We start from the raw sequence: 15,972 nt of genomic DNA on the forward strand, positions 1-15,972 counted from the left end.
GAGCAAGCCAGATAATCTTGTGTGAACGCATTGTAAGTTATAAAATATTTTACGAAAAAATTTGTTAACTATCTTAGCCTTCGGTGTGTTATGTAATTTATACTGGAAAAAACAAATCTTGCCTCTTTGCTGTTCTTTTATGTTTATAGGAGCTAGGCTACAGGGGGCATTGTATTTATTTATTTGTGATACTCAGAAATTTCTCTAGGAAAACATTCTAAGAAAAATTAACTGCTGTTGGTTTTTCAGTGAATGTGTATAAATAGGCAAAAATGAAAGGAAAGATACCCTTTTATTCTGTTTCAGGATCCAGTAGTTTTTCTGCTTTTACTTTATTCAGGTTTATTTTTTATTTTTAGAATTTTGGAAATAATAAATAGGTCAGAGACCTTGATTCAAAACATCCAAGCATTTTTGCTAGTAGCATAAGAAAATCTTCATTTTGTTTGACTTCAGTAAATGTCAAAAATAAATATTTGGCAAACAAATCACAGTTCTTTTATGTTTTCATGTCTTTGCCTTTTATTCGAGCACAAACTCCATGTCTTAAAAATGAGACATGAAGATAAGGAGAAAGGACTTTGTCCTTATCATAATATGTGAAACATTCAATTTAGAACCAGAAAATCAAAGATAAGGGATCCACATTGTATCAATACGAAAGTGATACAGAAACAGTCTGGTCCCCATTCAAAAAACAATATGAAGAATTCAAGTAAAAGAGGTTTGTTCTGTAGTATCTCTGAAGAATTGTTACCATTTTTGCTCTTGTTAACAAAGGATAGGAGTGATTTCAGCATTACCCATTAGCCTGTGTATTCTTCAGCTCCTGCGACATGCCTATGCAGTTTTTGTAACGTTAAAAAACAATTCTTGGGTTTGTTCAATTTGGTTAGCTTTTTTGTTTTCTAATATTCCTTCTCTGACTGGCTGAACATAAAGGAATTTGTTATTAGATGTTCAGTATCGATATAACTGTTGTTACAGTAAAGGATATTCATTATCATTACTTTTGGCCGCAGGTAACAGAAATGCGACAAAGAGCGGTTTAATCACAGTGATTTTTCTTTTGTAAGACAATCTCAGGGGCAGTCAGTCCAGGGCCGGCACGGATGCTCAAGGAATGGGCTCTTCTGTGTTCCTCCTTTTTCATCCTTTGCAGGTGGCTTTCATGCCTGCAGTCATGAAAGTATCCCACTGAAACACTAAGAAAAGAGAAAGGCACAGGGCAGAAAAAAGTCCACGCCAGTTGCGCCTGTTCTTACCGTGAAGGCAGTAATCTCCAGAAGCTCCACTGTTTTAAAATGTAGGTTTCGTTGTTTTGTTCAGGAATGATGAGGCCAACAGATCAGAAGATGATTATCACTCAGAGTTCCCAAGAGAAAGAAGGGCACACGGTGCCATGCGGGGCCACATGAGGTTGGTTGAAGGCAGAAGGCAGAGAGAGCTAGGGGAACTGCAGGAAAGCCTTTCTTACGGTTTTCTCAGCAATGAATGGGCAAGACAAGGTACGCAGGTGTAGGATGATCTAATTGGAATAATTTCATGTGGCCCTGAGCTGTGGGTGGCTGCCCCTGGTTGTCTGATGCCTAACCCTGGGTGATTGGGGCAGCATAAGAGCCAGGTAAACCCAGAATTGGGAGTACAGGTTTGGGATTGGTTAGTTTGCATATGAAAGGTGTACTTGCAGGTGAGTCATTTACTGTCTTTAAGAATCCAATAACCCTGGGAGGGGTAGTCCTTCCTTAGTCCAAAGTGTCAAATATCAAAACATTAGATGCAGAAACTAGAAGATGTGGTTAATAGACACTCCCTTTTCTTTCCTTTGCTAGAACTTGTCATTTGGCCATCCTTAGCTACAAGGAATTCTGGGCATTTGGATATTAAATGGGTGCATTGTTAATCCTAAACAAAAATTAGTATGGAAGAAGAAATGAATAGTTATTGATTAAGCAACTAAGTAGCATCTGGTACACAATGTCACATGTGAAGAACTGGCATCTAAAAGCACAGGTGTAGTTTAAATCCTAAGTTGCAAATTCAAATGCCTGCAGAGGCCAGCTCTGCAATAAAGAGTGAAGTGTGCTCAGTGGAAGATTATAGGGAGTGCTGGGGACTGTGGTGAGATGGAAGGTACATATACTTTTCCAAGCAAAACTTAAAAAAAAATAAAAACCTAAATGATTTGTGACCTATTGGCTACGAGTATGTGGTGCCCAGTCTAAAATAGGTGAAAAAAATTACAACTAAATAGAAAGAGTCTTATTAATTTTACTGAAATGACTATAAATAGAATTATATCTCATTTATGTTACTTAGCAATCATATACTACATTTTCTAGGTAATTTGTTTCATTTTTAGAGAGTGAGAGAATGCACATTCACGAGCAGGGGATAGGGGCAAAGGGAGAGGGAAAGAGAGAATCTTAAGCAGGTTCCACACTCAGCGAGGAGCCAGATGTTGAGCCCTATGTGGAGCTGAGTCTCACAACAGATCATGACCTGAGCTGAAATCAAGAATCAGAGGCCTAACCGACTGAGCCACCCAGGTGCCCCAAAATTGTTGATGATATTGTGTGGTCACTTTGGGAAAGTGGTGTCTGTCAGACTTCTCCAGTAAAGACACAGTTCCCTTTGTGAGCAATTTGTGCAATGATGCATTGAGACTTCAGGAATATTCTTTTTCCATGAAGCACTTACCTGAAAGTTAACATCTGTTGATCCTTTCCTGAGTCAATTATTATATTGGTAGTTACAAAATAGTGATTTTCTGGTTTGATCATTTCTTCTTCATTACTTGGCATTCTTTTATGAAGAAGAGCTTTTCCTCCCAGCCCTAGCCCCAGCCCTTGTCTTGAGTTCAGTATGAACTCATGGATTATTTTATATTCAGTGTGTTGTATTCCTTATTATCATTATTCATATTGATTCCCAAATTGTTTCCAGTTTTGCTTGGACCACTGAACTGCTGGATATGAGATATGTTTTCGTTATTTCCCACTCAAGGTGTGACTGTTTGGGGGAGTGATATTATCTGTACCCCACCACCCCTAGCTCTCACTCTCTGTCTTTCTTTCTTCCCATTTGTCCCTTGACTTTCTGTTCCAGCAAAAGCCCTGAAGCTTGATCTGCATTTGGTGTTTCTTTCCCCTTTTACAAGTAAAGTTTGTGGTAATCTCTGTCTCTTAGATGGGCTTTAGATGTGAATATAGGTGGTTTTATTTGTTCTAAGTGTTGATTTTTATGGTGTGATGAGTGTTTAGGTGGCTACGGTTATTTGACAGAAAATTGGAATTCCCCTATTTTAACTATTTTTTTGGAGATATGAAATATCTTTCAAATGAAGTTTGGGTAATCAGTAAGCAAAATCAGGTAAGTATTTAGTACCTTTTGAAGTGTGTTATGCCATTTGTTCCTACTCTCAAAAAAGAGTCAAAAGACCCTTTGTGAGTCTTTGAGTTTCTTTGCTTTTCTATAGCCTTTGTCTTTTTACTTGTGGACCAACATCAGTCATCCCCCCCCCCCTTGTCAATGCACTGCCTACTAAGCCCCACCCACTTTTTTTGTCTACTGTGTATAGAGAAATGGGAATTCAGATAACAATGTTGTTAGACTTAGGTATGACATTAGAATACATAGGGCCAATGAAAACCTGAAGACCTTTTGGAGCTTTATTTAGGGCTTGATTTTCCCAGAATGTCTACCTGCTTATTAAATAGTCATCCTGCCTTATTTCTAGTTCTGTAGTATATTCTAGTTTAGATAGTTAAACTGATGGTAAATAATCTAAAAAATTATATTTTATGTAATGATAATGAGGGAGGCAATACAGTGTTAAAAGGATGAGTGTCACCAGAGTCAGATTCCTTGGGTTCAAGTCCTGGTCTCCCTGCTTATTGACGTGTAACTTTAAGTAGTTGCTTAACCTCTCTGTACTTGTCATTACTCTTATAAAATAAAGATAATAATGCCTTCTCCAAAGGTTTGGTGAAGATTTAAAAAGATAATACATGATACGTGCATCTGAGTGGCTCAGTCGGTTAGGTGTCTGCCTTTGGCCTAGGTCATGATCCCAAGGTACTGGGATCAACCTGTGTGCCCCACCCCTCCCACGCCTCCTGTGTCAGCCTCCCTGCTCAGCAAAAAAGATAATATGTGGTAAATACAGAAGAGTGCCTTAGACTTGATAATTAATTGCTATTACAGCTAATATAGTAGTAAGAATATATGGATATTTACTCTGCACAAGTACACAAGGAATAGTGATCTCTGTTTAATAAAGCAGGTTGTCAGATCTTTAGGGTAATTTATTTATGACCTGGCCTCCACAGACCATATGCCTTCTACCCTCCCCACACCCATTCTGAAATTAGAATAAGTTCTAATGATAATTTGTTAAAACTTTAAGCTTCCTGTAGAGAGAACATAAGTTACTTTGTAATTTACTATTTATTTATTTATTTATTTATTTATTTATTTATTTATTTATTTATTTATGATTTCATTTATTTATTTATTCATGAGAGACACAGAGAGAGAGAGAGAGACAGGTAGAGGAGAAGCAGGCTCCATGGAGGGAGCCTGATGTGGGACTCAATCCTGGGTCTCCAGGATCAGGCCCTGGCCTGAAGGTGGCGCTAAACCGCAGAGCCACCTTGGCTGCCCCTACTCATTATTTAGAGGTATAGTTTATTTTATTTACTTTTTAAAAAGACTTTATTCATGAGAAACACAGAGACAGAAGCAGAGACATAGCAGAGGGAGGAGAAGCAGGCTCCCTGTGGGGAGCCTGCTGTGGGACTCGATCCCAGGACCCTGGGATCATACCCTGAGCCAAAGGCAGATGCTTACCCGATGAGCCACCAGGGTCCCTAGACGTATAGTTTAAAAGGGACAATTATAGCTAAATGCCCAGATGATATTAATTTTAAGGACTCTTTAAAAAACACTTTTTTAGGAGCAGCCCCAGTGGCTCAGCGATTTAGCGCCGCCTTCAGCCCAGGGCATGATCCTGGAGACCCAGGATTGAGTCCCGCGTCAGGCTCCCTGCGTGGAGCCTGCTTCTCCCTCTGCCTGTGTCTCTGCCTCTATCTCTCTCTCTCTCTGTCTCTCATGAATAAATAAATAAAAATCTTTAAAAAAAAAAAAAAAAACTTTTGGGCACCTGGGTGGCTCAGTGGTTGAGCATTTGCCTTCAGGTCAGGGCATGACCCCAGGGTCCTGGGATGAGTCCCACATCAGGCTCCCTGCAGGGAGCCTGCCTCTCCTTCTGCCTATGTCTCTGCCTCTCTGGGTCTCTCATGAATAAATAAATAAAATTTTAAAAAAAACCAAAAACACTTTTTTTGATATACTGTAGAAATGCACAGCTTGCCATGAAATTACATTGTTGTGGAATGATATGTCCACTAGAGGTCATGTTTTGATTTTATATATATTTTTCATGCTAGTGTCAGGAAAACCCACTTCAAAGAAAGACTAAGATGGGGAAAGTCCATTATTGCTTTCTGCAAAAATAGTATTTAAAAAAGAAAGAAACCCAAGCTGAACTATTAGAGGAGCCACTATTGCATGCCATGGTTTTATATTTGACAGTCTGCTACTCAGTTGGTTAGAAAATTGATTTGTAAGCTTCCTTCTCTCTGACGCAAACTATTTCTGAATGATTATTTGCAGATATAGTATCATATATGACTATTTTCCACATATTTATTTATTAATGAGTATGGATTTGGAGTGCTACCTACTTGAGGAGTGGCTTATGCAAATTACTTCAATTCTCTAGACTTTGAATTTACAAATTCGTAAAATGTGAATAATAGCTATGACAGTATTATGGTGAATCTCAACATTTAAGTGAAAGCTCTATGCAAATGGTAAAATCTGTGCACGTTGGAAAAACTGGTGTTTTTCGCCCACAGGGCACATGATGGGAAAGAATATAGGAACCTCCAAATTTCTTCTCTCCTTTTTGATAGAACAGATTATTAGTTTATACTTACTTTTCGAAACTAGCCATTGTGGCCAATAGTGTATGTATTTTAAATGCACTACTTTTAAGATACTTTATTTTAGAAAATGTTCTAAAGATTAACTGTAGCTGTCACAAATCTACGTATGTGGAATTCATTCACCTGGGAGACTTAATGAGCCTATTTTATATAGTCATAGACTCACATGTGGAACTGCTCTCTGGTTTAAAAAAAAAAAAGAGTACTGATTCTTGGCACTTTCACATTTTTTGTAAGTTTTTGCTGAACTAATGGGTTTAATTGAATTAGGCATTGCTGTAGTCTGTTTTTACTGATAATTTCAGTCCTGAGGTGGATAATGCCAGTGTTGAAGTGATAGATACCAACGTGATCAAGAAATGGGCCAGATAATTACGGTGTTCAGTAAAGTGTGTGCTTAAAATGTTTTCGTTATGTATCAGCCCCAAGTAACAAAGCCAATCTTAACTATTGTGTTTATAGCCTTGCAGGGAAGGCTCAGTTGGCAATTTTCAGGATTTAAAGTGCAAGCGATTTTTGAATTTTGGAATGCAGAAGTGCTTGTGAGCATAAGTAGAGCATTATTGGCTCAAGACAGGAAGCAAATATTTTCATTATACATTATTATCTGATACTAAGGTATATGTATATATGTCATAGGTGCATATACACATACATACATAAATGGTAATCTCTTTTTCACTGTAAATATTTGGTTTTCACCTCTCCCCCTTCCACCTTCCTGTTCTGTTAACTTACTTCTGAGGGCCCTAGAGCTCCAGCACAAGTCTGCCCGGCCCTAAAACTTGTAGTCACACCTTTATATTTACCAGATTGCTGTCTTTAAAATCTTTTGTCAAAAAAAAAAAAAAATCTTTTGTCATCATAACCTACTATATATTTCTTGTATTTGAAAGGTTTCTTAATAAGTACATAATATTTAGATTTTCTAAGAAGACTATTTATTCATGAGAGACACAGAGAGGGGCAAAGACACAGGCAGAGGGAGAAGCAGGCTCCCTGCGGGGAGCCCGATGTGGGACTCATCCGTGATCCTGGTATCATGCCCTGAGCCAAAGGCAGATGCTCAACCACTGAGCCACCCAGGTGCTCCCAAAAATGTCTATCTTGAATGGAAACTATCATGAAAGGTTGGGGATGTGTTAGATTCCAAGTTTGAGTCCCTGCTCTGCCATTTATTCTTATGACCTTGGGCATGTCCCTTAATCTCTTGAGTTTGTTTCATTATCTGTTCAATGAGAACCATCGTGGTAATACCACAATTGATGAGTGAATATGTCATATCTGACCTACTTATTTCAGAAACATTGCTATGGGTTTTGTTGTTGTTGTTACTCTTGTTTTTAATGGCGGTAGCTCTGTTTGAAATGTTTATTTTTCCCCCTGTAGATAACAGACAAGAGAGTGTCCAGAAGACATGCTATTCTTGAGGTGGTCGGTGGTCAGCTTCGAATCAAACCGGTATGTATGTTATTCATGACTTGTTTTAACTTTTTGCCACTCACCTTTTTCTAGCTCCTGATTAAAGTGACTTATTTCCTAAGATTATGAAAATAGAAAATGAATGTTAGAATATATCCTTCTTATTTCCAGAGGATAATTGGGAGATAACAATATAAACTATTTAAAGTATTTATTTTCCCATAAGGCAGTGCTACGTTTACACAGAATTTTAGTGAAAGATGACTATCAGTTCATGAATATGTTATGATTTTGCTCATAACTGGGTATTGCAAATAAGATCCTATAAGAAAGCTTATAACTATGTAATGGTTTGTTTTGGGGGGATGAGGTGGTGACCACAGTCACTTAAATGCTACAGAATTGTATTTTAACAGATTTATCTATGTGTAGAATTGAATAGTTCTAAAGTTTAAACCTTGTTCAACTTTAGAGTTGTATAAATAATTTTCATTTGAAAGTTCCTGTTGAGAGCTAAAATTTTAATTGCTTGCTTTAGAGTTTAAGCACTGCTGTATTGCAGGGATATCAGTTTCTGAGGATGTATTATACCTTTCCATTTGCACAATGTGCTCCAGGAGAATAAAATATGTGTAGAGGGTTCGTCTGTTTTGGACTAGATGCTGTGGTGGTAGAATTATTATGGAATGAAAATAATTAATTTGTAACGTTCTTAAACTTATAGGTATTTTTATCTTCTATGTATAACTGCCTTTGATATCATTAGTTCTTTCCTTTCCACATAAAGTACCTTTATTATTCTACGTTGAGCTGTTTCCAAATTTGAGAATTATCCTTTTAATTCTAATATTGGAAAAGTTTTGAATAAAGTTGAATTTACCCCATCTCACCACTGAATAAATATTTTTAAAAAGGTTTGTATATTGTTCTGCATTATCTTCTTGAAAAGTGCTGATGTCTGTAGTCAGCTCTCTTGTGAGAGCCCCTTTATTTACTATCAGTGGTTCACCTCTGAATCCCCTCCAACTCTTCTCTTCTTAGACAAGACCAGATCATAAGCTTGTTGAGTATAGGAACGCTGACTAATCCTTGCATCTTTAGTAAATAGCATAATGCCAAGCATATAGTAGAGTAGGTACTTAATTCATATTTGTGAATGCATGAATAAATGCTACAGTGAGAACTATATGTGGCACTTCTAAAAGTGGAGATAGCATGAATTTTTACAAAATTATGTTATTCCCAGCACCTGGTTTCTAATGCCATTTCAATGAACAACTATGGCCTGAAATAAACAAGTTTGTTTTTATTGTTACTGAAACACGTTAAGGTAGAGAATATATGAATCTCTAAATTCCCATCCTGATAGAGCATATCATTACTTTATATTTACTTTTATCAAAAAAGTAATTATGGTAAATGATGCACATGGCTCCTCAAGTGGAATACCTACAACTTAATACTACTTTATTTAGATTTACTGCTCTATCATTTGTGTTAATGAAATGGAGAACTTTATAGTGAGTATTAACTTTTTGGAAAAGTATAACATCTAAATAGTCCTCAATGAATGATTTCCAGTTATTTTTGATACCAAAGCAGAGAATATCAGCTCTTGCTAGGTTTATAGATTTTTCTAGATTTGTATTATTAGTATTCAAATCCTACTATGTATACATATATCACAAAATAAATCAATAAACCAAGAGTACTCTTTACACAACTTAAACAGATCCGTGGTTAATACCTATAATTTCTGATGTTTTTGAAGCTTGCTTTTGTTTCAAATAGCATCTGAAAAATTTATAGTAGCAGAAGAGTTGTAGACAATGTCATGATCCATTTTAAGAACTCAGCACATTTATTTGTAAGCAAATTAATCGACTGAATTGTGAACAGTGGATAAATATTAGATTTTCTTTTTATATTCTTATTTACTCAGTGCTAAGAAGAAACCCTTCTTACAACAAAATTTACATGGCATTAAATTTTTTATGTATCAAAAGTAGGCCATTTGGGAAACCATCATTTTGACTAATGCATGAATATTGAAAAACTTACTTATATTTTTTCTCAGTGTTAATTAAGGATATTTTAGTTTTGAAGACTAGATAGAATGTTTTCCGAAGTGGCTTAATCAAGATACTTAACTGGAGTTGTGTCTATACTTGGATGAAAAGTATTCAGGTATATTTTGAACTTGTGTGACTATTCAAAAAAGTAATAATATAAGTATACTTAAATTAATAGTAATTTTATTAATGGAAAATTCTCTCTTTGAGTTAAGCTTTATTTTTTGTGAGGTGGGTCAGATTTCTGCATGAGAGTTTAGCAATTTTTTAATTAAAAAATATATTTTGTAGAAAACATCCTTCACTTTTCCTTGCTCTTTAATTAGATTGTACTCATGTAAAATAACTACATGAAGTCAACAAGTGTCTTTTGTCTACCAAACTGTGGTAGGTATAAAATTAGAAGGTGGAGCAAAAATTTCTCATGAGGTCATAGATATAAAACTAAAAATTTTACATAATGTTGTTTACTTAAGTTATACCTTTGTTTACACTTATCTTTTAAATATTATTTAGTATGATTTATGAACTTTCTAGTAAATGTAACCTTATATACATGGGAGGAAGATAAACATTTTTTACTCTTTCTTGGTAGTATTGTTTTTGACAGCGTAGAACATTGAGGCCCTCTGGAGAATGCCTCATTTTACATAGTCAGCAAGTTGTAAATGAGAATTAGAACTCAGGTTCTTTGGAATCTATGCAATATTTTTTTTTTCGTCATATTTCCCAAGTCAGGATTCTTTTGCCATTTGGTATTTTCTTCTTTAAAAAAATTTCTTGAAGTTAAAAGTAACTTGATTTTTCTTCATAAGAAGTTTTGGTGCCTTCAGTTGAATAGAATCTTACAACTGAAAGCAGCCTTAGATTTGGTCTTATGTATATAGGAATTTTATTTGAGCCAGTGCTGGCATTACTTACTAGTGGACAAGAGGACTTTTCATCTGTAAATGATACTGGGACAGTTTGTTATTTGTTTGAGGGGAAAAAAATTAGATCCGTACCTCAAACCATATACACATCAGTTTTGGTTGGTTTAAAGATGAAAGTCAAAACTATAAAACTATTAGATTATAGATGAAAAAAACCTTTGTGACCTTAGAGTAGGGAAAGATTTTAAAATAAGCTATAAAAAAGAAAGACTGAAAAAAATGCAATAACACTGAAATTAAGAACCTTTACTTAGCAAAGACTATAATGAAAATGAAAAATGTAACAGGGAGACATTATTTAAAACACGTGTAATTGACAAAGGAATAATATCCAAAATATATAGCAAATGTCTTCAATCAATGAGAAAGATAAAAATCCAATGAGAAAATGTGCTGAAGACTTGAGTGGCACATTGCAGAATTAGAAATCTGATGTAGTAAACAGGAGTAAGGTGCTCAGCCTTCTTGTTAAGTGGAGAAATGTAAGTGGAACTGCAGTGAGATACTAACACCTGACAGATTGCAAAAAGGGAAAGTCAAACAATTTCAAGTGTTGACGAGGATATAGAACAAGTAGAATAGTTAAAAAGTTTGGATGGGAGCTTAAATGTTGCAGCCACTTTGGAAAATAGCTTGACATTATTTCCTAAAGATGAAGGCATTCATTCCCAACAAGCCAGACCTCACACACGTGTGTGCCAATAGATGTCTACAAGCACCTGAAGAGTAAAATTGTTCATATCATAGCGAAAAACTAGACACAACATAATTTCCATCAACGGTGGAATTGATAAATACATTATAATATATTCATTTGGTGAAATGTCCTACAACAGTGAAGATAAATTATAGTGAAAGCATGAAAAACTAATGGGATAGAGCCAGGAACCTGATAATGATAAAAGCAATCTTGGAAGAATATATGCAATATAACTTCATTTATATAAGATGAAAAGTTCTACAAAATAACAGTATATTCACAGCTGTAAGCTTAGGTGATAAAACCATAAAATTAAGGAATTGACAAACACTACAATTGGTATAATACTTAGCTCTGAAGGAACTGAGAGGAAAATGGGATGGGCAAGACTAAAAGGGACATCAAAAGTTAATACACTTTTTCTGAAACTGTGTGGTGGGTCTACACATAATATCTAATAACATGTATTATATTTTTAAAAACTTATTATGGAGTACTTACTACATGAAAAAGGTTAGAGAAGAGTACAGTGTAGTGCAGTTCCTTCTGTAATGCCAAACTTCCAAACATTGGAAAACATGAAAATGTGTATTTTAAGGAAATCTTCAACTCTAGTACTAGAATTTGATTGCTCTTTTAGAACAATATTTCATTGGGTTCTGAATTTTATTCCATGAATTATTTATACCATACCACTTGAAGGAATACTGCTTCTTGGACTTGGTGATGTGTGTATTGGTATTTTGCTTTATGCAATGTTTGATTTCTTATTAATGTTAATGTAGTTTGAACAAAACGCCTCTCTCCTTGAAGTAGATATATTTATTTATTCAGCTACTTTTTGTAGCTGTACCTGCAAGATGCAATTTAGAGAAATATAGAAAAATTCTAAACTGACCATAAATGTGAATAGAAATGTTAAGGTCTTGAAAATAATGAGATAGAAGAGTGACTTCTAATTCATTTCTATTACCTTAATGTGTGCTAAATATCATTTACTCTCTGTTCTCTAGGCAATCACAAATAAATTAATCCGGTAAAGGTTATATATACAACTGTGATAAAATTTTGAGAGAAGTTTTAGCTTAAAAATTTTTTGTAACATTATTTAAATGAATTATAGTAAATGTTTTGTTATGATCCCTTCTGTAGGCTGTGTACTCCAAATTATGTTTAAGTGATTAAATATTTTTCTGCTTTCCTTCAAATTAGAAATCCAATCAAATAGAAATGTAACTTTGACAATAATAGATGAGTGCAATTAGGGCATTTACTAATTTGTACTTTTAAATTGGATGAATTGGTCTTTTTTTTCTTCTAGTATTTCCTTTTTAAAAAGGCTCTAGCTCTCAGCAGTTCTTGGAAATAGTGTATGTAGGAGATAACGTTAGTTCATGAGGAGATGATGTTAGCTTTTTGTGTGTCATTTAAATTTAATCTACTGTCTGGTATCAGCAGGAAGAAAATGTATTATAAAGGCAAAATGACAGTGTTGTCTGTAAATGACTGCATCCCCAGTGGTTAGTTGTGTCCTCCGGGTGAATTCATAGCTGTCAGTGTTTTTATTTCATTTTAATAAAATCTTACTCTTTTTGGTTCTTGGACGATTGAGAGAGTGGTTCTATAACTACATATAAATTGCAAAAGATTAGATATGTTTTTTGCCACTTGGTGTTAATCTTCAAAATATGCATCCTTGGGTGGCTGCTCTTTTTCTTTGGCGCATTAAAATTCCTAAGTTGTGATTGTTTTTCTTCCTATGAGCGTACTTGGAAAACAGCTATAAAATATACAATAGCCTTTCCACAGCGCATTTTGTAAAAGAAAAAAAAAAGAGGAGGAAGAAGAAAGAAAAAAAGAAAAGAAAAACGAATGCTTTCCAAATTAAAAAGAGAAAACATTGAAAATAAGAGGAATTCAGGTTACACACATCAATCCTTCTTAATGGTTATGATAATTACAAGAGAAACTATGGAAAACTGATTTGTATTTTAGTTCCATTTCTTCAGGATTAATGCATCCTTTGCACCACTTCTAAAATTAGAACATAATATTATTTAAGTTTGCACTTATAATCCCATGAATATGTTAAAAGGCACTTCCCAAAAATATGCTTCTCATAATAAGTGGCTCATATCTTGTTCTCACTGTGACTCTGGATTTGCCAATATTTTGCCTGCCCTTATCTGCTTTTAGAATCAAAGTTAACTGAGCCTTATTGAAGGAATTAGAGAGCTTTCCATCTTTTTCTGGTCTCAGGAAGACTTTGAATATTCAGAAAAATTTTAAATCCATTGAGGTCTGGTTTGGAGAGAGATTAGAAAGATTTTTAATTACTGATTGTATTTTTAAAATATTATCAGTCTAATTCCAAAAGACACACACACACACATACATGCTTTTTTTTCTAAGTCAGTTTGGTATATAATCTCTAAGATCATTGTCCATCTTGGCTGTATTTACAAATACATCGGCACAAAGCACTTGCAGTATACCACCAAGTTTTATGTGTACCTATGTCATTGTTTTCATTCCAAAATTTGCGTGTATCTTCTCCCTTTTTGTCTATCAATATTGCTAGATTTTTGTCTACTTTATAACTTTCTAAAAACTACCCTTTGTTTTAGACTTCATGTCTGTGTGGCTTTTTAGTTGAAGTGTATATAGTTGGGTTTGTTTGTTTGTTTGTTTCTTTATGGAGGGAGGGGAGCAGAGGAAGAGGGAGAGAATCTTAAGTAGGCTCTAGGCCCAGCATGGAGCCCAACACGGGACTTGATCGACCTGAGCCGAAATCAAGAATTGGATGCTTAACCTGCTGAGCCACCTTGGTGCCCAGAATTATGTATAGTTTGGTATAGATTTTAAAAACTTATTCAATGAGTAATATTTGTCTAGGTTTAAATTATAGGATCAAATATTAGATTAGTTTATAGGAGTGTCATTTTTGCTCTTGGTGGTGGAATCCCCTGTATGAACAATTTTAGAAGAAACAGGTGATCATGGATGACATACATTGGTCCTCTTTCTCTTTAGATATTTGCTAAATACCTAATATTTACCACTTAAAAATTTAAATGCTAAGTATATCCAACTGAGTAAAAAATACCAAAAATGACCATTTCTTTCACTTTGTGTTTGTGGTGCCTTATTAAAAGAATGTAATTAGTTTCCTTTTTTAAAAAGTATTTTACCTTTTCTACTCTTAGAATATTATGCCTTTGTATTTAACATCTTGGCCTTTGAGAATTTAGGACTGTTGTAATTTAATGTTGCTTAGAGATTCATCTGAATCTTTAAAATACTTATGAATAAGAGCATAGTTGTATCTTAGCCTATTAGAAGCAAACCTCATTTATAGAATATTCGAGGTTCAGGCAGAAGCTATGAATATTTCTGTCCTGACTCTTGTCCCTCTTGCTACCCAGCATTCCTGACTCTGATGATTGTGGTGTTCTCAGGGAAGGGGAGGCTTTCTTTAAAAGTCCAAGGAATAACAGGGAACAATTTCCAAGCGCAGCAGTGTGCGCAAGCTCAGAATCTGGTGGTTTGTCTTGGCTTCAAAACTCTAGCCATGAGCCAGGGTCATCTGAGAGATAAATTAGGGGTGGTTGATACCGTAATGAAAGGTTTCTTAAAAAAAAAAAAAAAAAAAAAAGAAAGGTTTCTAAACGTGAAACTATAACTTGATTTTTAAAAATCAGACATTCACAATTCTTTTTAGCAATGTGGTGTTACATAAATACGGTGTTCCACTGCAAGTCCATTCTTATGAAGTCTTGTATATAGTTTGTAAAATAACTCTGGCCTATAAAATAATCACCTACCAAATTTGTATGATCTCTGTTTTTAGCTTCTATTTCTACTCTATCTCCAAATTTTATGTCATTCCTTTCTTTTAACAAACTTAAAGGAAATAGAAATGTTTTTAATTGCAGATACACATAAGAAGGACTTATGGCCAGATCCTCATGAAATTAAATTGCCAGGACCAGATAGATCATATTCATTATAGCTTTCAACATTGTCTTTTTTTTTTTTTAAATTTGGGTATGTAGACAACAATGCTTATTTTTTATTGGCAGCTTTTCTTGTAATGCTCCCTTTTCTATATTAGTCTGTATTAGAAAACTCCTGTGAGGACCAAAAACACTTGAAACAAGCTATGTTTGCTTGAGAGATTTGATCAAAATCTCCCTATAATATTTTTTAATCATACAAAGAAAGAAGTTACTGGGGAAAAGAAGTATAAAATAAGCTAGCCATTTCAAGGGATTAGTGAATTATGGATATGAAAGTTGGGGGACTCAGTTTCCATACTGAGAACTATTTTTCATATTTCTTTTTCTAATGTTTGATTGTCACTCTTAAGCAAATGTCTTTTAATTAGTTAATTGATAACTTTGCTTTTTTCTTTGATTCCTTGAGAAGTGAGAAGAACATTTTAGCTATTTTTCCTTTTTTAGGTTTAGATAATATTATGGTACTTATATAAGTGCCAGATTTATTAGACTTTAAAGTCCAAGTTTGTAATGAAATTGTATTGATACTGAAATTTTGAATCAGTTTGTGTTTAGTTGTGTTCTTCTCATAATTTAGAATTACATCACTGTATTCTTTTTTTGTTAGATACACACAAATCCATGTTTTTATCAGTCTTCCGAGAAGAGCCAGCTCTTACCATTGAAGAAAAATCTATGGCGCTGGTTGAGTCCTGGAGACAGTTTTTCTTTGCTAATCGACAAATACATTTTCTGTGTTTTCTCTACACACTCTGAAACAGAAATGGAATGTACTTTAAGGTAAGATTGCCTGATGAAACGAGATTAAGTAATGGT

At 34.7% G+C, this 15,972-nt stretch overlaps 1 protein-coding gene across 5 annotated transcripts in view; it reads left to right on the plus strand.

Moving 5' to 3' along the window:
* The window catches only part of APLF (aprataxin and PNKP like factor), a 67,805-nt gene that overhangs the window by 7,625 nt on the left and 44,208 nt on the right, over nucleotides 1-15,972 (plus strand). For 3 of the 5 annotated variants that reach the window (XM_077915689.1, XM_077915686.1, XM_077915687.1), the window contains exons 2-3: nucleotides 7,401-7,472; nucleotides 15,764-15,936. In XM_077915689.1, the coding sequence (XP_077771815.1) occupies nucleotides 7,401-7,472; nucleotides 15,764-15,936 (245 nt within the window). Of the gene's footprint in view, nucleotides 1-1,475; nucleotides 1,509-7,400; nucleotides 7,473-15,763; nucleotides 15,937-15,972 lie in introns of those variants that run through there. The other 2 variants (XM_077915688.1, XM_077915690.1) reach the window with 2 other exon arrangements.

The sequence above is a fragment of the Canis aureus genome, chromosome 11 (assembly GCF_053574225.1).
Source record: "Canis aureus isolate CA01 chromosome 11, VMU_Caureus_v.1.0, whole genome shotgun sequence".
NCBI classification, from domain to species: Eukaryota; Metazoa; Chordata; class Mammalia; order Carnivora; family Canidae; genus Canis; species Canis aureus.